At 35.1% G+C, this 21,179-nt stretch overlaps 1 protein-coding gene and 2 long non-coding RNA genes across 3 annotated transcripts in view; all 3 read left to right on the forward strand.

Annotated features, from left to right (window-relative positions):
• Positions 1 to 9,217, forward strand: part of cntnap2a (contactin associated protein 2a) — a 394,941-nt gene extending 385,724 nt beyond the window's left edge. The window contains exons 22-24 of the mRNA XM_051882071.1: positions 3,734 to 3,964; positions 6,895 to 6,966; positions 7,067 to 9,217. Coding sequence (XP_051738031.1) covers positions 3,734 to 3,964; positions 6,895 to 6,966; positions 7,067 to 7,266 — 503 coding nt within the window. The 3' untranslated portion in view covers positions 7,267 to 9,217. The remainder of the gene's footprint in view (positions 1 to 3,733; positions 3,965 to 6,894; positions 6,967 to 7,066) is intronic.
• Positions 9,218 to 10,209: 992 nt separating this feature from the next.
• On the forward strand, positions 10,210 to 12,087 carry LOC127506358 (uncharacterized). Its single transcript, XR_007927960.1, has 3 exons — positions 10,210 to 10,352; positions 11,129 to 11,303; positions 11,376 to 12,087. It is a non-coding gene; the product is annotated as an uncharacterized LOC127506358 (long non-coding RNA).
• A 1,031-nt stretch (positions 12,088 to 13,118) lies between these two features.
• Positions 13,119 to 15,085, forward strand: LOC127506357 (uncharacterized). Its single transcript, XR_007927959.1, has 2 exons — positions 13,119 to 13,319; positions 14,160 to 15,085. It is a non-coding gene; the product is annotated as an uncharacterized LOC127506357 (long non-coding RNA).
• Positions 15,086 to 21,179: the final 6,094 nt, after the last annotated feature.

The following is a 21,179-nucleotide window of genomic DNA, read 5'->3' on the forward strand; positions in this document are numbered from 1 at the left end:
ACTGGGCTTTGTTTATAAAACCATAAGTGCAGATCCTGAGGGCTCGAGCAGCCATGGAAAAACTCGAGATATTCTCCATTCATTTTAACCAATAAAATAGTGATTGCAACTATCAGTTTCTATGGTTATTTTAATAACAAATATCGAGAGCGCATCAATGTAATGCGTGAGAACAAAACTCTCAGCTCCACTGAACACTGGGTTCTTTGGGAAGCAAGGTTATCTTTCCCTCACAACCAAAAACATACACTTCTTTGATTACATTGTTGATTTCGTGCAGTCCTGTGACCTGTGCAGCGCTGCTGATGACTTCCATAGACCCGAACGCGCATTGATGGGCGTGCTCTTGCTCTCTCGCTCAGGTCCACGTGTGCGCGCGCGCCCCCTTCCTGGAGAATTGCCCGTTCAAGGAATTCCGCCCCTGTTTACGTCACTCAGGCCGATACTCGAAAAAAAAAGTCCGAATCCTGTGAGGATTTGGAAGAGAATTTTTGGGACAGAAATACTCCGTCATAAGTCCAACTCGTGTTTTGAAACTTTGGCCATGTTTAGCATGAGAATCCAACTCTTTAACAGTGTAAATAAGTCAGAATACATGAAATAGCATTATACCCCCCCTTTAATAAATTAAAATATATTTAAAAAATAGTTTTATTTGTAATCATATATAAAATAATACAATGTACACTACATCATATATATTATTGAATATTGAATATGAAACTATATAGAATAAACTATTCTATAGGTGGCGTTCTAAACTTTGACTGAACATTGATTACATAAATATAATAACTCCATATCTTTGTATTTGTCAAAAATGAATTTGTAAATGTAGAAAAATTTATTAGTAAAACAAAAAATGTATAAAAATTACACTTCATTGTGCATCTTCAGTTTCAGAAATTTAATTGCGATCTAAAGTCGGCATGAAAGGGAAGTTGTGATAGTCTTTTTTTCCTATTGTGATGTAGGCCTATATATAAATGAAACAGCTTCTGGAATGAGAAAAATGTAGGGTGGGGATTTGATATCACTTTCAGGAACTGATTGGATCATAGGAAGTTGGAAACTATATGGACGAATATCTTTGCAGTCAGTTGCGGAGGATATTTAGTCCCACCCTGACTAAATATCCTCCGCAATCATGAAGAGAAGAGATGATGTTTCAAGGGAAAGGGGAGGTTAACTTTTTTGATTAAAGATTATGAGGGTATATGATTTTTTAAATGTATGATGTGCACAGATAAATCATTTATAATAAGCATGCAACGTTCTGTAAAAAAAAAAAAGAAAAAAGATAAGAATTGTGGTTTCATGGCAACTTTAAAATTCTCACTATAATTCTGAATGGCGCACAAACTTGAACCACTGATATGCTTTTGATATGCATACCACTACTGCCAAAGCTGTAAAAACTGTTTTACTGTGATACTCTGAATCAAAAACTCATCATCCCTAAGAGGTGTTCTTGATGCACAACATAGAAAGCTTGCTTTGTTTTTTTATCCATTGTTCTCTTTGTGTGTTTTTTTTATGTAGAGAGTGTGTGTACTTTACCTCTGGCTGTGGTGAGAGAAAGCTGAATTTAGCTGCACACCACAGATGCTTTGAAGAGGTTTAGTCTGTAATGTGCAGCAGTTAGACTGACTCTTTTGTCTGTGTTGTATGTCTGTGTTTGGTGCAGGGTGTTCGGCAGGCAAATCTCTGCTGCACTTTGAAGGTACCAGGATATCTCACTGTGCCTGAAGACAAAAAAAAAAGAAGGGGGAGAGAACAGAGTAGAACTGTAATGTAAAGTGTTTTATTAAAAAATGCCTGAGGACTGGGTTTTAATCTTATGTCAGAAATCAGGATTACTCATAGAGTATAAAGATTGGTTTTGACTGCTGAGCAGCAATCAAGGTTTAAAGGGGTAGTTCACCCAAAAATGAAAATTCTGTCATCATTTTTTCATTTTGTCTTCTTTGGAGCATAAATGAAGATATTTTGAAGAATGTTCTGGTCGCTCTTATCAAAAAGGGCACAAAAAGGGCAATTAAAATATGATGAAATTGGTGCATAAGACTTATATTACAAGCCCTCTGAAGTCATGTGAGGAACCAACCTGTGACACAGAAGAGGCAAGGAAGGCAGGCAGAGGTGAGGAACTAAATGTAGGCATGTTTAATAACAAAATAAAACAGGAACCAAGGAACACAAAAGGCAGGAGAACAAGAAGACAAGAAACCAGAATGCAAGAAAAACATGAGAATGCCAATATATGAAAAACAACTAAAAACTAACACAGCAAACACTAGCGCTGCATCCAAAATTGCATACTGTATAGTAGGTACTACATTTAGTTTGAAACCTACTTCACGACCGTTAAAAAAAGTACCTTCTATATAGTATGAATCTGCAACGTTGTCACTGACATGTGAATTATGGCGTCAGTTGCATCGTTCCACCACTTTTGACGAATCCTCTCTAGTGGCCTCACGTGATAGTAAAGTGTCCATCAAATGCGCACTTCAGCGTCTCTGCGGAATTAGTAGGTCATCCAGGTACTTTTTAGCTACTGTTTTTTTCAAATACTATATATTCGGACATGCTACTTGGCGTACTGTTTTTCGCATACTATATAGTATAGGGAAGTATTTGATTTCAGATGCAGCGATGGGCTTATGTACACAGGGATAACAAGACACAAGTGCAGATGATGATGATGGAGTAACAAAAGGGGAAACAGAAGAACTACAAAAGGACTACAAAACTAGAAACTGGAAATAAAGCAAATCAAAACAAAACAAAACATAAATGCCCAAATGAGAGACATGACAAAACCAGTGTTTTAGAGTTTTTAAAAAAATACTATATATATAATTTCTTGATATTTTGAATTAGCTTTTATATTGTATGTTTTTTATATTATATTTTAGTTTGTTTTAGTATTTTTTTTTAATAATTAAATTTAGCTTTATATTCATTTCATTTTTAATTTAATTTAGTATTTTAGCGTATTATTTTAATAACTTATTTAATTTAATTTAAAATAACATTTTTATATATATATATATATTTCAGGAAAATATATATATATATATATATAAAAAAAAAAAATATATATATATATATATATATATATATATATATATTTAGGAAATACAATTTTTAGTATTTTTAGTTAACAATAACAACATTGGATCAAACCAAAATTTAAGTTGTAATCTAAACTTCCAGTGAGCTGAAACATGAACAAATCATTCAAATGATTTTTGTAAACAAGTTCAATCAAAACCAATGTATGAAACAAATGACAGTGACTAAATAACCATTTTTACTTTAAGTAAACTATTTCTTTAAATATTCAGTATAATGACACATAAACATTGTTTGCATTTAAAACATCTAAAATCCCATTGAATGGGAATACAGTATACATGAAGAAAGTGCTTTTTTTCAACATATTTGTAATGCAGGTGGAAATGATATAGTTCAGATACAGTTGCCCCCTTAAGGTTTTATTTTAGGATGCCATTGTAATGCAGATCTCTTGTGTATGTACATTATACATGAACAGGCATTGATCTTATTCTTTTATTGCAATGAAATGTAATACATTTCCCGGAACAAGGCTTGGATCAGTTTTCTGCAGTTATCTTGTATTTCACGCTGTCAACATTTAGATGCTGATTATTCTCTTGCTCTTAGTCTAACTTTAGATGCCTATCTGTATCTCTTCTTCCTGCAGAAACTGGTTACATCGATCCGGTGCTTATTGAAAAATACAACACACCCGGGTTTGTGGGTTGCCTGTCCAGAGTGCAGTTCAACAGCATTGCTCCTCTAAAAGCCGCACTCAGGTCCCGTGGTTCTGCGCCTGTCTCACACCAGGGTAAACTGGTGGAATCCAACTGCGGAGCATCACCCCTCACTATCCCACCCATGTCTGCTGCAACCGACCCATGGCACCTAGATGCAGGTGAACACATTAAAACAACCCAAATAATCACCAAAGAGGCCTTAAAGTCCCCCTATTATGCTTTTTTGGATATTACCTTTCATCTAGTGTGTAATATAGCTCTTTGTGAATGTAAAAGTTCTGCAGAGATTGTCTCCCAAAAGAAAGAACCAATTCTGAACTGCCTGAAACAAGTCGTCTATAATTCCAGTCTTACTCCCTGCACAAACCTATAGATTTGTAACAAATTTGCATAATGCCAGCCTATGGTCTTCACTGGCTGCCCGTAAACATTGTTTACTTTGACTCCCCTCAAACGTTGTAGCTGAGACTGGAAGAGTTTGTTTGTATTGCTGACATGTCAAAATGATGCTGTTTTACTGCACTGCAAAAGCAAATCCACTTGAGGACTGATGCTCAATATGATAAGGTAAAACCGATGCCATTGTTACTGTTCGTATCACTATGTAAACAAGTGCTGAGGAACCATCCCGAGCTGAAATTCAGATATGGTAATGGGATTTTCGTTTCCAACATGTGCTGTAAATGGTAGACCAATCACAACAGACTGGGCCATCTGACCAATCAGAGCAGAGCAGAAAGGAAGGGTTTAGAGAGACTGAATCCTTTATCAAACTGTTTCAGACACTGTGAGGAAAGAGGGGATGTCACAATGTATATGATGAGAAAATTCAAGTGTTTTTTGACCTTGAACGCATGTAAACCTATTGTAGGAGACCCTCAAAACAAAATTAGGAATCTTTAAAATAGCATAATAGGGGCACTTTAAAGTCTTGAAAATGCACAGAAATCTGGCGTTTCATTTCCAGTTCTAGTTAATTGATTGAAGCATTGACCTCAGCGATAAGATCTGTCCACTTTCACCGTCTTAGAAAACCAACTACATGTGCCTCCTAACTGCCACTGTTATTGTATTGCCTTCAGTTTGATTTAAACATGAAACACAAATACTGAACGAAAGTTCAATACAGCAGTAGCACATTTTAGATTCGGCTTAAATAAACAGGCTTTCAGTTACTGTTCCCTGCCATTCTGTAAAAAGGTCAATGGCCAGTTAGTAAACAAAATGCCTTCTGTAAGACCAATATGCTTCACTCAGCTACAAGTCCATTAGTGCATCAGTTTAAACCATTAAATGTGTATCTGACAAACATGTTAAAAAGAATTCTGTAGTAGCAGCTACTTAAAAATTAATCCACTTGTAAATGTAATGCATTTTGGCATAGAGGAAAATATTTGTTCTGTTCTCAGAATTGGACAAGTCAGACTGTTCAGTGTTTTCACATTTATTCATTTTCAGTCTCACTCTTTGAAGATAAGGTTCTATTAGGTGCTTCATATATAGAACCTTTTAGGGGTTCCCATCATGGCATCATTTTCTGGATTTAGTTTTAATTAATTTGTCTTAATTCATTTTTAACTTTTATTAAATTTTATGAATTAAACAACTTGTAAACATACTTTATCACTAGAAAAAAATTAAACCCATTAAACATGAAGGTATTATGCAATCATTTAAGACATTTCTCCTTATATAGAACCTTTTTGGCATTAAGGGGTTCTTTAATATTGAGTCAAGAACCCTATGATTCTATATAGAACCCCACTGAAACTTTTTTCCTAAGAGTTCTGTGCTGTACATGTTGTATATTGGCTTGTTTTATAGTCTCACATAGCCAGAAATTTACCTAGACATCATAAGAAGTCTGTGGTTTATTGTGGTCAAGATATGTAAAATGATTATATTGATTATGATTATATTCAGGGCTTGACACTAACATCCGCCAAATGCAGGTGGATTGCAGCAGTGGTGTGTAACGCAGTCACTACTAGCCACTTTGGTGGGTTGAATTTATAATATATACATTTTTCAGTTGTAGTCTTTTAAAAAGGCATCTGAAATAATAAACTAAGTGCAATGTAGTGGTCAAAAATATAGATTTTTCAATACATATCAATACTGAAATATCTGAAAGCTTCCAATACTCATTTTCCACAGAATAGATATATGATACCAGCTGTGCTTTCTCGCTCTCTCATCTCTCCGACTGTGAGTTGACAAACCCGCCTCCCCTCACTCACTCATTTCATTTGCTCTGGATGAATATTGTTGGTGTTACAGGGCTTGAATTTCCATGTGGGATTGTGCATATTGCGCATAATTTTACTCATTCCCGCAGATTTTGTGCTCACACCCATAGTGCGCACACATAAAGCCACCTCTCAGTACTAAATTAAGTTCTTTTTTGCTGTGCTTAAACAGTCAAATACACACAAAATAATGTCAAAATGCCGGTCTTGGCGAGTATTCATGTAAACACAGTCAGTTATGTTTTAAGTGAATGTAAACAGTTTAGAAAAAAATGCATGTGTAACAGAATAATAGATCTGTGTGTCAGGTCTTAAAGTGACAGCAGCCTAATATACCATCTGCCAAATTATGAGATAATATTAAAAATATCTATATGACAGATTTTCCCCATGGTATCAATGTCACAATTGTGGCTAGTGAAAATGCTGACTGGCTAGTAACTTTGGAAAACCACTAGCTACAGTGGCTGGTAAGCAAAAATGTTAATGTCATCCCTGATTATATTGATATATGAATATATGTTTTATTATGTCCAGTACTAAAATTCTATACTATTTTGTCTAAAGCCATTTAAAAAAAATGATAAACCCCTAACCCTAACCCAAAAAAAACTAAAATCAATCATTTTAAATGCTACAAGTGAATTTAGGCCTTACAACATTATAATATACAGTAAAAGAAATGGATTTTCATTTTGATATTTGCTAAATTTTTCATATTTATAACCTAAATGTAAAAATCAGGAAAATGAGCGTGGACAATTAAATATCCATTATGGACAGATGCCGATAATTAAAAAAATACTGTGACATCATTATGTCATTATGATCTCCTGTAGGTGCTGATTTCCCCTTCAATGAGGAAAGAGTGATACCAGATGGAGTTAATAGGAATTCAGCTATAATAGGAGGTGAGATGGACACATATTCATATCTAACTCAGATGAACAATTGCTTCTTTGAAGTTATCTGTTCTTTAATGCATTAACTGTGAATGTATTCTCTTTGCAGGTATCATTGCAGTGGTGATCTTCACTATTCTGTGCACTCTGGTGTTTCTGATCCGGTACATGTTCCGCCATAAAGGCACCTACCACACCAATGAGGCCAAGGGGGGAGAGTCGTCCGAGTCAGCTGACGCGGCCATCATCAGCACCGAGCCCAATTTCACAGAGACCATCGATGAAAGCAAGAAGGAATGGTTCATCTAATGGGGGTGTACAGACTCTTTCAGAATCTTTTTTTCAGTATCAGAACTAATGTTTTGGATCAAACTCATCACCAGTTTGAGAAACTGTCCTGTACATAGTGACTGGCTTGTCTCTTTCTATTGTGTTTTGGCAAAAGTCTTTTAAGTGTGTAATCTCTGGATCACATCTTAATAAATCATTTCACCATGTGTTCTTTTTTTTACAGAAGCAATTATTTGCCAAATTCCTTTCTTTTATGAAGAGATTAATCATTGTGTTCTTTTGCTTAATCTTACAAAAAGTCCTTGTGTGGAAAATGTTTTAGAAAGACTGTAAATGTTAAATGATCTATATGAATATTTTATTTAATTCACTGCACAAACGACAGAGATTTAATTTTAAGATGACATTAGATTGTATATCATCAGTATTTCAGTGAGGGGAAGAAAATCAAGGCATGCACCAAGAATTATGTCAAATCGACACTGTCTATTTGTAGCCTTCTGCACAGCTATTCTCATTTATTTCCTGTGGAAGCCTTCAGTTTATTGTTCCTTGCCAAACACCTCTCAGTCTTAAGCATTTGTTTTTCTGAAGGCATGTATCATGGCATAAAGATGTTATTTTGAGAGATCATATTGTCTGTGATTCATTTTTGCAGGCTGTGGCACAGTGACATCTATCTGGCAGATTAACACCCAAACTTGTACCATCAGCGTTTGTCACTGTAGATGAAGAAGGTGGGACCACTGACACCCAATGTAATGACTTAATTCAAGGTGCCTTTAGGATTCAGCCAGCTGTCAATGTAGAAGTTACTTTATCTGGTTAAATCGGTAATGGAGAATCCTAACACATCAAACAGCTGTTTGTATTTACTGATATATTTGTCTGAGCGGAAAGTAGACCCAATGTTCATGAGTTTAGGCCCTGTTTACACTAGTGCGTTTTCAAACTAAAATGGGCTCTGCAGAGTTTTCGAAAGCCTCCATTTTCGAGGGTCAAATACGTCGGAGTAGTGTAAACAACAGGTGTAACCGTAGCAAAAGTTATGCGTTTTTTAAAACGAAAACTCGCTAGTGTAAACGGGGCCTTAGAAGTGTTCGGAATGCTAATGTTATATAAATGTTCAGAATGGAACGTTTTATTTTGCATATATGCTACATTTAAGAAATTATTGCACTGTGCATTTTGTCAAGTTACAGCTGACATGTTGTCAAAAGCATTTTCATAGTTTGTTTTGTAAAGTCTTATTTACTTTTTAAATAAAATGTCAAATAAAAAGTTAATTTGGCTACAGATTCTCTCAGAAACTGGTTCACAGATTGATTTTAGAAAACTGATGTTGCTCTCCCTCAGATTTGTATGTATTTATATGTATTTATTTGTGATAAATATCTATGTTTAGCATTATGACGCATTTGCCATTGGAGTAATTCCGAGCACTTCAGTCTCTGATCTGAATAGTTTACTATAATTCGTTCAATCTAAATTTGATCGTTGTCTCATCAGCTCTCATATTTATGTGATTTTGCAAACAGTGAATATGCTTCTTATAATTCAGATTATAATATTACAGTGCTATTATTTTTGGAAAGTTTTGTGTGTAATGATATATGTTTGGAAGGGTCTCTGTGTTCGCAGTCACATCTCAGACTATAACCACATGTTAATTTTGTTAAATACTGATATTCAAATTGACCTTTTAGAGAGGAGAATGAGGGATCGCAGATTCATGAGAATGTAAGAGTCTTGATGTTTCACACGTTTATAATCTAATATCAAATTCTTCACCCCTCATTTACATTGAAAATTTAAACATTGTTTTGTATAATTGTAAGGTTAGTCAGTTAACATTCACAATAAATGAAATATATGAATATATTTTTATGAGGATATTTTGTAGATGACCTAGCCTTTCTTTGTGTCTCATCTGTATTAGGGAAAGCCTGAATGTTCAAAATGTTCTGAAGATCTGTGAAGGAAAAAAAAAAAAAATACTTGAACGTTCCTTGTAGTGAAAAAAGAAAGCTTTGATCATTTTAATTGTCATAATATGACCCCTTTTTATTTACCTTTTACAGTATTATTCTTTAGACATTTTGAGTTTGTTTTGTGAGAGTGATTTTTTTCTCTTTTCATGAAGGGAGGTCTCTTGTAAACAAAAAAATAATAATGATGTTTTTATTATTATTCATCTCAGTTCTGCTGCCTCTCATGTGGCACATGTATAGGCCTTTTTATTAAATGTAAATATAGATTTTTTTGACCACAACAATTCAAGAAGGCTTTGACATTTTATTGTTTATGAGTAAATATACAAGTGAAAGTGTAAACAATATAATATATTTACTCATCTGTATCTCATATTATGATTGCATTCTGCTTGTGCATTTAACTTGTTTTAACGGCAGCATGACCACTGTATGTGAAATTGTACATACTGTACTTTAAACTATTGTGCAATATCACAATTGTATTTACTCCTGGGGGCATATTTTTTACCTTTTGTTATGATGTTGATGAGTCAGGAATGAATAGTAAAATACTTTTTATATTTAGAGCAACTCAGTTCTCGACTGGCTGTTTAGCGTAAGATATTTGTACTGACCTCTTTTCATCCATCTCATTATTGTGTGAGGCCTGATTGCAAAATAAGAGAATTCCTCATCAATGTGGCTATTCTTATGGGAAGGGAATAAAAAGAAGTACCTAACAAATGTATGTTGTGTATTTTTTCAACATCAGATACATTCACATTAGATGGCACTTAAGATGTTATGTCAAATTATATGAATGTAAAAATGACTGGTGGTTTATTTATGTGAGTTGTCTTTCAATCTCTATCAAGTATCGGACATCACTATATTTGCATAATTCCACTGCTGTTTTATTATATGGATATTGTGAAACGCGAAGAAGACATAAGCATTTATGAAAGTAAAGACAGATTCTGCTGGGTGTGGAAACTGCATGTTATCCATATAAAATTGAGGTCCATGGAAACTAGGGGGTCTTTTATGTTGACATGTTGTGAAATGACTCTTATTAAAACGGAATTTAGTCAAATGCCCAAACAGACTGGATGGAGAAACGGACCCTGCCTGGTAAGATTAATCTATATGTTTTCTTTGGTGTCAGTTAGCCTACCTTTGAGATCGAAGTTAACAGCCGCTTGCTAGGCTACGTGCTGATGCTAAAAACAATAGGCCTATAGACGTGTTTTATATTTCAAGATGAGGCTACACAGGTTATTTTCTATATTAGGGCTTTTTAGAACCTCTTTGAGATGGACTTTATTTAGAGGGTTTTGTTAGTATTTTACAGTACCGTTCAAAATATTTTTAAGTTATTTAGTAGCCTACTTATTCTGCAAGAACGAATTCAGCTGATCAAAAGTGTTGTTGAAGACATTTATAATGTTACAAAAACAAATAAATCAAACAAATGCTGTTCTTTTGAATTTTTTAATTCATCAAATAATCCTAAATAAATATATGATGGTTTCTACAAAAATATGAATTTATTGATGATGATAAGAAAGTCTTAGTAGAGTATAAGTAGACAGGTAGGGCTAGGGTTAGAATACGTTGACAAGCACTTGCAAAGTTACTTATAGTCAGTAAATGTCTGTTGAAGGACCATCACAATAAAGTGTTAGCAGATATTAAGCAGATAGTCTACTAATACTCTAATAAGAGTTTGTTGACATGTACTGTAGTTGCAACTTATACAGAATGTTCAAAAGGGACCATCAAAATAAAGTGTTGCCAATAATTTTAATGTCATTAAATGGGTCTTTAAAACAGATCTAGCATAATATTAAGAATAGGTGAGAGATCAAATGTAACAACACTTTTTTTCTTTCTTTTTTTACTTTCAGACATACTTTGTTGAAGTGGTTGGAACTACAGTGTGAAGACAGCAAGCACTGCTCAAAATCAACCTGATTTTGATCCACAACCATTATAATCAGCACAAAGTTTCAGCAAAGCATAATGCCACGATCAAGGGACATTCCAGAAGATAGCAAAGAAAAGATTTTTTCCATAAGTCTGGTAAGGGTTACAAAGCTATTTCTAATATTATGGCACTGCACGATCCACAGAACCATCTTTCCAAATTAAAAGCTGTTGGAACAGTAATGAATCTTCCCAGGAGTGGCCAACGGACACTGAAATGTTTGTGGGTCGGCTGTAACATATCCAACTCATCCAGGAAGTCACAAGGAAACCCAAAAATAACGTCCAAAGAGCTGAAGGCTTCTCTTACCTTAGCTAAGTGCCAGAAGTGGAAGTTTTTGTTTGTCCCATCATGTCCAGTGTGAAACAAACAGGCCTGCAACAATTGACAGAAAAACATGTTTTTTTTGTTGTTGTTTTTTTGTTTTTAAGAGAAATACTCATCTATATTATGATTCACACAAAATGTAAAAAAAAAAAAAAAAAAGCCTGTGAAATGATTGTCATGTAGTTTATATGAAATTCATAAATATATATATATATATATAAAAAAAGCATGCAAGACATTAGAACACACTGGAGGGAGTATAAAATAAAATAGGGGGGAAAATCATAAATTATTGCACACAATAAGGTACACCAGTGGTTGGGGCCACCAGAGGCTTCAAGATGATTTAAAATATGACAAAACAAGCATTAAATTATGCTAAAACGACTAAAAGTCAAGATATTTCTTATTTGCTTTACTTTTTTTTGTTGTTTTTATAATGAATACACATTTTTCTAGTTATTTATGCCATTTGTTTGTTTATTTAGTTATTTATTGTTTTGTTCTAAAATATTTTATCGGGAAGAAATTTAGTTAATATATATATATATATATATATATATATGTATACAGTTGCAAGAAAAAGTATGTGAACCACTTGCAGAATCTGTGAAAATGTTAATAATTTTAACAAAATAAGGGAGATAATACAAAATGCATGTTATTTTTTATTTAGTACTGTCCTGAGTAAGATATTTTACATAAAAGATGTTTACATATAATCCACAAGACAAAAAAATAACCCCATTCATAAGTATGTGAACCCTTGATTCTTAATACTGTGTGTGGTTACCTGGATGATCTACAACTGTTTTTTTGTTTTGTGATGGTTCTTCATGAGTCTCTTGTTTGTTCTGAGCAGTTAAACTGAGCTCTGTTCTTCAGAAAAATCCTCCAGGTCCTGCAGATTCTTCAGATTTCCAGCATTTTTTGCATATTTGAACCCTTTCCAGCAGTGACTGAATGATTTTGAGATCCGTCTTTTCACACTGAGGACAACTGAGGGACTCAAACACAACTTTTGTTTCCTTCTGAAGCATCAGTGAATGTTTGAACCTTTTTTAATAGTTGTGTTTGAGTCCCTCAGTTGTCCTCCATGTGAAAAGATGGATCTCAAAATCATTCAGTCACTGTTGTAAAGGGTTCAAATATGCAAAAGATGGTGGAAAACTGAAGAATTTTTGGGACCTGGAGATTTTTTCTGAAGAACAGAGCTCAGTTTAACTGTTCAGAACAAACAAGGGACTCATGAACAACCATCACAAAACAAAAAAAAACGTCGTAGATCATCCAGGTATCCACACACAATATTAAGAATCAATGGTTCACAAACTTTTGAACTGGGTCATTTTAATAAATTCAGCTATTTTTTTGTCTTATGGATTATATGTAAACATCTTTTATGTAAAATATCTTACTCAGGACAGTACTAAATAAAAAATAACATGCATTTTGTATTATCTCCCTTATTTTGCTAAAATTTTGCACATTTTCACAGATTCTGCAAGTGGTTCACATACTTTTTCTTGCAACTATATATATATATATATATATATATATATATATATATATATATAATATATATATAATTATCCTATATCTGGAGAAGTTGAGTACACGAAAGGAGGACTGGAGGTCGCAGTATCTCTATATATACACTAGAGGTCGCTGTATTTCTGAGCAGTGGCTTATGACGTTTCACTCGCTCTACGTACGGAATCTCCAGCTACAGAGACGGCACAGACCTGAGACCTCAGCCTCTTACAGCTCAACATTAGAAACGGGTAAGATTAAATACGTGTCAGCCGCTCGGCTTTAGGGATAATATATACCTTGTAAGAGGGTTTTGTCAGAACAAGTGGCCGTTTAGACAAAAGCTTCGCCAGCTAGAGAGTTTGAATAATATATGTTGTTTGTTGTATGTCACTCGTTTTCTTTGTATTAATCCCTAAATCTTCTCTTCACCGTCACGTTACCTTGGACCTGAAGCTAGCCAGCACTGCAGTTGTTTTAATAAGTCGTTTTAATGTATTGATTTAATACAAAAGTAGAGAAGTGTGACACACTTTTACCTTAAATAACCTTTTTTTTCTTTGTCTTGACCACTCTGGAAACATTAGAAAAGCCTGTGTTCTAGTGTTGCCATTTTACCTTCCTCCTTTTTGTTTAGTGTAAATTCAGACAGTTGTATTCTAGTTTGCTGTGAATATGCTACAAATATCCCACCCTAATGAATGTGTGCTATTAGGTCAGAGAGTCTAACCTTTATCTAATAAGGTTAAAGTTGACCAGGCAAAAGCGGTTTGATGTTAACAATCTGTTTTCAGTATAATACCCATAATCTAAGATAATGCATGACCGTTATAAGAGCCTCATCCCACTAACAGAGACTGAAAGAAGAGTTTATACACGGCATATATTGTGACAGATCTCAACTGTGTTTGTGTGTAGTAGGTTAAATGAGCAAGGGAGCATTTAAAGTCAGTGTCCTCTTCAACTGTCTGAATCTCTTGTAAGCTGGACTGATCCTGACAGTGTGACACCACTTCATCTTGTGAGTAGGTCCTTTATTGCTTTGAGAACCAGAAGGTTTAAAACTTAATTTGGTATTTGCTCACTCACAGATATCCTGTGGTTGGACGCTGCAGTAACCCTGAACCATCCTGTCAGCTTTCCTGACGGGAAGCATTGCTGAGAAGCAACCTGATTTTGATTAAAATCAGCCCAAAGATTCAGCCAATGCATAATGCCACGATCAAATGAACTTCCTGAAGAGTTCAAAGAAAAGGTTATTTTTCATTATAAGGCAGGTAAGGGATACAAATCCATTTCGAAGATTATGGGAATGCACAGATCCACAATCAGATCCATAATCCGCAAATGGAAAACACATGGAACAGTGATGAATCTTCCCAGGAGTGGTCGACCAACTAAAATCTCTCCGCGGACACAACGTAAAATCATCCAGGAAGTCGCCAAAAACCCTGCAATCACATCTAAAGAGCTGCAGGCTTCTCTTGCTTTAGCTAAAGTTAAAGTTCATGATTCTACAATCCGAAGGAGACTGGACAGAATCAGGCGTTGTGAGAGAGCATCAAGGCAAAAACCACAGCAGAAGAAAAAGAAAATAAATACTCAACTCTTGTTTGAGAAGAAGCTACAGGAAGACTCTCAAGCTTTTGAGGAAAATCTTATAAAGACAGAAGTGGCAGAAGTGGAAGTTTATGTTTGATAAAGGTCCCATTGTGTCTTAAACAGGCTGCCTGCAACAATCCAGAGTAAAAACGTTGCCAACCGTCTTATTCCTATTCTAGGCTTTCTTTATTTCGCACTTGTATTTACTTCTTGCATCATATTTGTTTACTTATTGCTTATTGTCAGGCATTAATATATATTTTTATATATATGTAATTTTTCACTCATTGAAGTGCTTCTGTGCAATACGATCATATTTTTTCTTCATCTTATTGTTTGAAGCCTTAGCAAAATAAGAGAAATCCTCATAAATATTACTAGTATCAACATAATAATAAACAACATGCATATAAAATGTTTGTCATGTCATTAATTTTGGTTACGACTTCTGAAATATTGGATCATCTGTAGAAAAGTTTAAATGGAGAGGAAGTGGAAATGTAAATATAATGTATATTAATGCATATTTTGTCTAGTACTTCTATCAATTACACAAGAGGAAATGCATTCATAAATGGTCTTTAAGGCCAGAAATTCATCACCAGCTCTTCTGTCTTTCTGGTGTTCAATAGACATATTCAGGGTAGAGCCATATTTATTTTTTGACAGAAATGTAAATAAGGTAACGGACAGAATACAATGCATTCAATGAAATGTTAAACAACATACTGATTGTTCAGCTGACAAAACAAAATTTGGGGAGAAAAAAAAAAAAAAAAAAACAGTAGACAAAAGCACCATAAAGCAGTTGTGAAAATTACATGATCTAGGACCTTTATAGTGTGCGTGCCATTGTAAAGACTGTAAGTCTATCCCACAAAGCTTTGTTTTCATCTGCGTTAAATTCAACATGGCGTCTAACCTGACTAAGGTCTCTCAGAGGTTTTTCCTCCTTGCACCACAAGACAAAGTCCCCCACCAGTTCCCTATGCCCTGACTCAATGGCTGGACATATTTTGATCTCTCTTGAGATTGATTTTACAATACAGGCTGCTTACTGTCAATTAAACAGTGCAAGACTAATATTGTTTTCTTCAAAATGTCTTTAAATTGCTTTCCTGACAGGAACACTGTAAAAATGCCATCTTTTCTATTCCATTTAGAACAAAATATTGCCACTTTGTAGTGAATAGTTGAAAGAACATACGGGAAACCCAGTGTTTCTGAGAAATCTTTGCAGGTTGCTCATTGATAACATATTTCCCATTGTATACAGTGCTCAGCGTAAATGAATACACCCCCTTTGAAAAGTAACATTTTAAACAATATCCCAATGAACACAAAAACAATTTCCAAAATGTTGACAAGACTGAGTGTTATATAACATCTGTTTAACTTATAACATGAAAGTAAGGTTAATAATATAACTTAGAGAACAACATTTTCAGTTTTACTCAAATTAGGGTGATGCAAAAATGAGTACACCCCACAACAAAAACTACATCTAGTAGTTTGTATGGCCTCCTTGATTTTTAATGACAGCACCAAGTCTTCTAGGCATGGAATGAACAAGTTGGCGACATTTTGCAACATCTATCTTTTTCCATTCTTCAAGAATGACCTCTTTTAGAGACTGGATGCTGGATGGAGAGTGATGCTCAACTTGTCTCTTCAGAATTCCCCATAGGTGTTCGATTGGGTTCAGATCAGGAGCCACTGAATCACTTTCACCCGTTCTTCTTCAGAAATCCAACAGTGGCCTTAGATGTGTGTTTAGGATCATTGTCATGTTGGAAAAGTACACAACGACCAAAGGCACGGAGTGATGGTAGCATCTTCTCTTTCAGTATAGAGCAGTACATCTGTGAATTCATGATGCCATTAATGAAATGCAGCTCCCCGACACCAGCAGCACTTATGCAGCCACACATAAGGACACTGCCACCACCATGTTTCACTGTAGGCACGGTGCGTTTTTCTTTGTATTCCTCACCTTTGCGACGCCATACAGTTTTGAAGCCATCAGTTCCTAAAACATTTATCTTGGTCTCATCACTCCAGAGTATAGCGTCCCAGTAGTCTTCATCTTTGTCAGCATGGGCCCTGGCAAACTCTAGGCGGGCTTTTTTGTGCCTGGGCTTTAGCAAAGGCCTCTTTCGTGGATGGCACCCATGCATGCCATTCCTCTGCAGTGTACGCCGTATTGTGTCTCGGGAAATAGTCACCCCAGTTTGGCTTTCTACTTCTTAAGATAACTGCAGTGAACTTGCATGCTGATTTTCTTCAACGCTTCTCATCAGAAGACGCTCCTGTTGAGGTGTTAACTTCCGTGGACGACCTGGACGTCTCTGTGAGATGGTTGCAGTTCATCTTTTTAAAATTTTTGTACCACTTTTGCTACAGTGATCTGACTGATAAGTAAAGCTTTGCTGATCTTCCTGTAGCCTTCACCTTTCTGGTGTAAAGAAATTATTTTCTTTCTCAGGTCTTGTGACATTTCTCTTCCATGTGGTGCCATTGCTGACAGCATGAAATGGGAAGGGGTTTTAACACCCTTTTATAGTCAACTGTCTGCTGGACACCTGTGTAATGAATAACTAGACTCACATGTGGTTGAATTCTTGTTAAATTAGACATTTGTAGTCTAAAATTTAGCTTTGTTCCAGAGACTTTCAGTGGGGTGTACTCATTTTCGCATCACCCTAATTTGAGTAAAACTGAAAATTTTGTTCTCTAAGTTATATTATTAACCTTACTTTCATGTTATAAGTTAAACAGATGTTATATAAAACTTAGTCTTGTCAACATTTTGGAAATTGTTTTTGTGTTCATTGAGATATTGTTTAAAATGTTACTTTTCAAAGGGGGTGTACTCATTTACGCTGAGCACTGTATATTGCTGAGCATTTTGCCACATTTGGTAAAGTAATAAACAAGATATAAGGTAATAAAGGTTACTAAATTATAGTTATTTGTACATTCAGATTGTACTTTCACGTATGAAATTATTAAATTAGTAATAAAAATATAATTTTCGAAAAAAAAAAGATATTAAAGTCTTCTATTAAAATTAGCGCTTCGAGCACTAGGGGTCGCTTTGGCGTAAAACGCTTCATTTGCTCTAGTCCTCAGCTAGAGAAGCAGCATAGAGACCTCCTCAACCCATTACAGCTGGACCTCAGAGACAGATGTCAAGATTATATATCTTTATATACTTATTAACCATGATGATAACATATTTTCTATTGTATAAATTGCTCAATATCATAACAATTATACACATTTTGTCACATTTGGTAAAATAATAAAATATCTAAAGTAATAAAAGGTAAATAATTATAGTTAGTTGTACATTCAGATTGTACTTAGATGTATACGAGGAGAATAAGTAAAAATGAAAACGATAAAAAGATAAATCTTGTACTAATATGGGAGCTTGAGGACTCGAGCACTAGGGGTCGCTGTGGCGTAAAACGCTTCAGTTGCTCTGCGGAATCCCCAAACATCTCCTCCAGTCAGCTAAAGCAAAGCCACTGGAAGGCAAGCCTGCAACCTTTAGCCAAAAATGCGTAACGGCTAATGCTAACGCTCCGGCTCTGGCTGTATGCAGGGAAGGAGTTTTGAACGGCGGGCACTGATGTCACTGCCATTACACGATAGGCTGAGAGGTGAGCACGTGATTAAGTTACCCGTTACGCTTTCTCCAATGGTAAGAGATACAGACCCTTTCATCTCCCTATAATACAATCTCTGGCTAAAGAAACAGCAGAGACCTCGACCCATTACAGATGGATCTCAGAAACTGGCAGTTAAGATTAAATATCTTTATATAACGTTAGTTATCAGCCGCTTCGTTTTGGCATGACATATAATTAATTGAGAGCGAGATATTTGGCCATTTACCGAGAAGACAAATGTTTTTGTGCTTCAGTAGTTAGCCGTTAGTTGCTCAAAGTCGTAACAGGTGAATAACAAATGTTTGGTTATTTAGTTATTCTACAATGCTACTCATTTATTTGCCATTAATATGTCTTAATATTTCTCCTGAGCGCCTGTTCAGCAATCTAACTGAAGCTAACTAGCTTTTAGCTTGCATTGGTAATATGTTGATACAAATATTGTCTTAAAATTAGTCTTGAAATTAACACGATTGGCTGTGAATCTTTGGTTTGGTTTTCTGTGAATCAAAGCGTTTTTTTTTTTTTTTTTTTTGCAAGTGATTCAGTTTGATGCTCGGTTCAATTAACAATGATTCAATTACGTATTTTGTTTTAAATACATTTAAATACTTCCCCTAATGAATTGCAGGCAATACATGTAAAATTACAATGTTTTATCTTAAAGAAAATAATGGAAGTTTCCATGCAGTGAAAGATTTAGTTCAGTTGTGGTCATGTAATGAGTCCTGGAGGACCCCCAGCCCTGCACATTTTATATGTCTCCCTCATCTATCACACCTGATTCAACTCATGTGCTCATTAGTAGAGACAGAAAGATCTAAAATGGGTGTGTCAAAAATAGGGAGATGGGGCTGGGGGTCCTCAAGGACAGGTTTGGGAACCACTGTGCTATATAAATAACTTGCCTTGCAAAAACCGGAGTGATGTTGCAGTCACAAGAGTTGGTTAAATGCTAGAAGCAGTTGTCTATACACAATAAGGTTTAAAAAGCTAGATATGTTTTAAAAATAAAGTGATTTGAAACCTGATTTATTTGCTTTTTTACAGATACTTTGCTGAAGTGGACAGCCCTAGATCAGCCTGCTGCTCCATCTGAAGACAGCAAGAACTGCTCAGAATAAACTGGATTTTGATCCTTATCCATTAAGTTGGATAAAGTTGCCATCATAAAGGTTCAGCAAATACATAATGCCACGAAGTGAACTTGCTGAAGATATCAAAGAAAAGATCATTTTTCACCATAAGTCTGGTAAGGGCTACAGATCCATTTCAAAGATGACGGGAGTTTCCCGGTCCACAGTCAGATCCATAATCCGCAAATGGAAAACTCTTGGAACAGTTATGAATCTTCCCAGGAGTGGTCGACCAACTAAAATCTCTCCAAGAGCAGAACGTAAAATCATCAAGGAAATCACAAAGAAACCCGATATAACGGTCAAAGAACTGCAGGCATCTCTTGCCTTAGCTAAAGTCAAAGTTCATGTATCTACAATTACACGAACACTGGGAAGATTAGGCTACGTGAGAGAGTTTGAAACTGAAAACCAGTGCAGAAAAGAAGGAAATGAATCTCGAGCTTTTGAGGAGATTGTTTTACAGAAAGAAAAGCCAAAAGTGGAGTTTTCTGTGTAAACCGAACAGGCCTACAGCATCCCAACAGTCAAACAGTGGAGCCTCCAACTTTATTGTTGCATTACTTTGTACGAATTACGGGGGGTTCTGACGACCCTAAAGAAGGCTTGATCAAGGAGGGGTCAAAGAAAGTAGTCTAACCGTAATATGAAGCTTTACCTGTAGATATGAAGATACGTTTCTAGCTCTGACTGATTTTAAATGGTAAATTTGACCACCTCCGAAATGGCTCATACCATTAACATTACCTGAGCACAACAGTGGAATTAAATGCGCTATGAAACCACACTCATTCAGGGATGTGCATTTATTGCATGGACGAAGATCATAATGTGTTTAAAATGCATATACACAGTTCAGTTGAATGGTAACATTTGCCCTCTTTAATGCTGTGAAACTGAATGTACAAAGCAAACTGTTTGCTAAAAAAATATCCCCACAACTTGACACTGAAATAGGAGTTCATCTGTCAATCAGTTGCGTGTGAAAGTTGTGTTCAAGGCCATTGTGTACTTTGCACCCTCTTTATAGGTCGTATATATAATTTTAGAGCAGTCTTATTGAATGAAACTCAACTGTAAAAATAAGAAAAATGTTCATAAATATTCCTGTAAAAAAGAAAAAATATATAACAAAATGTGTCATGTATTTTATTTGGGTTATGAATGGTTGGGATATTAAATATTGGATCATTTGTGCAGTAAAATAAACATGCATGACTTTTAGATAATGTGCAATGGGCACTTATTAGTACTTAACAGACATTCATATATATACTGTAAGCTATCCATATACTATTATTTTGTAATGGTAGAATTTTGTGTAATGTTATGAAGAGGGTGAATTATTGTATTCACTACTATAAAAAAACACTGCAACATTCTAACAATATGCATGAAGTGACTATATTACAATGGGTGCACTGAGAGCATGTAAAGGCTCTGTATTATCAAGGTTCATTATATAATATATTCATTGAACCATAGAACATACCTGCTTCACAAAAGTGCCAACCAGTACAGGAAACAAAAACACTTATGAAGGGGTTAAAAAGGCAGCTATTGAAGTTGTTGAGGTGTTTGTTATTTATAGAAAAAATAACAAACAAATACATTAATATATATATAAGAGGAAATATGTAATGGATCATTCTTGGTTGATACAGTGTGAATATAGACGCTAGGGTACTCAAGTAAG

Source organism: Ctenopharyngodon idella, chromosome 23, assembly GCF_019924925.1.
Source record: "Ctenopharyngodon idella isolate HZGC_01 chromosome 23, HZGC01, whole genome shotgun sequence".
Classification (NCBI taxonomy): Eukaryota; Metazoa; Chordata; class Actinopteri; order Cypriniformes; family Xenocyprididae; genus Ctenopharyngodon; species Ctenopharyngodon idella.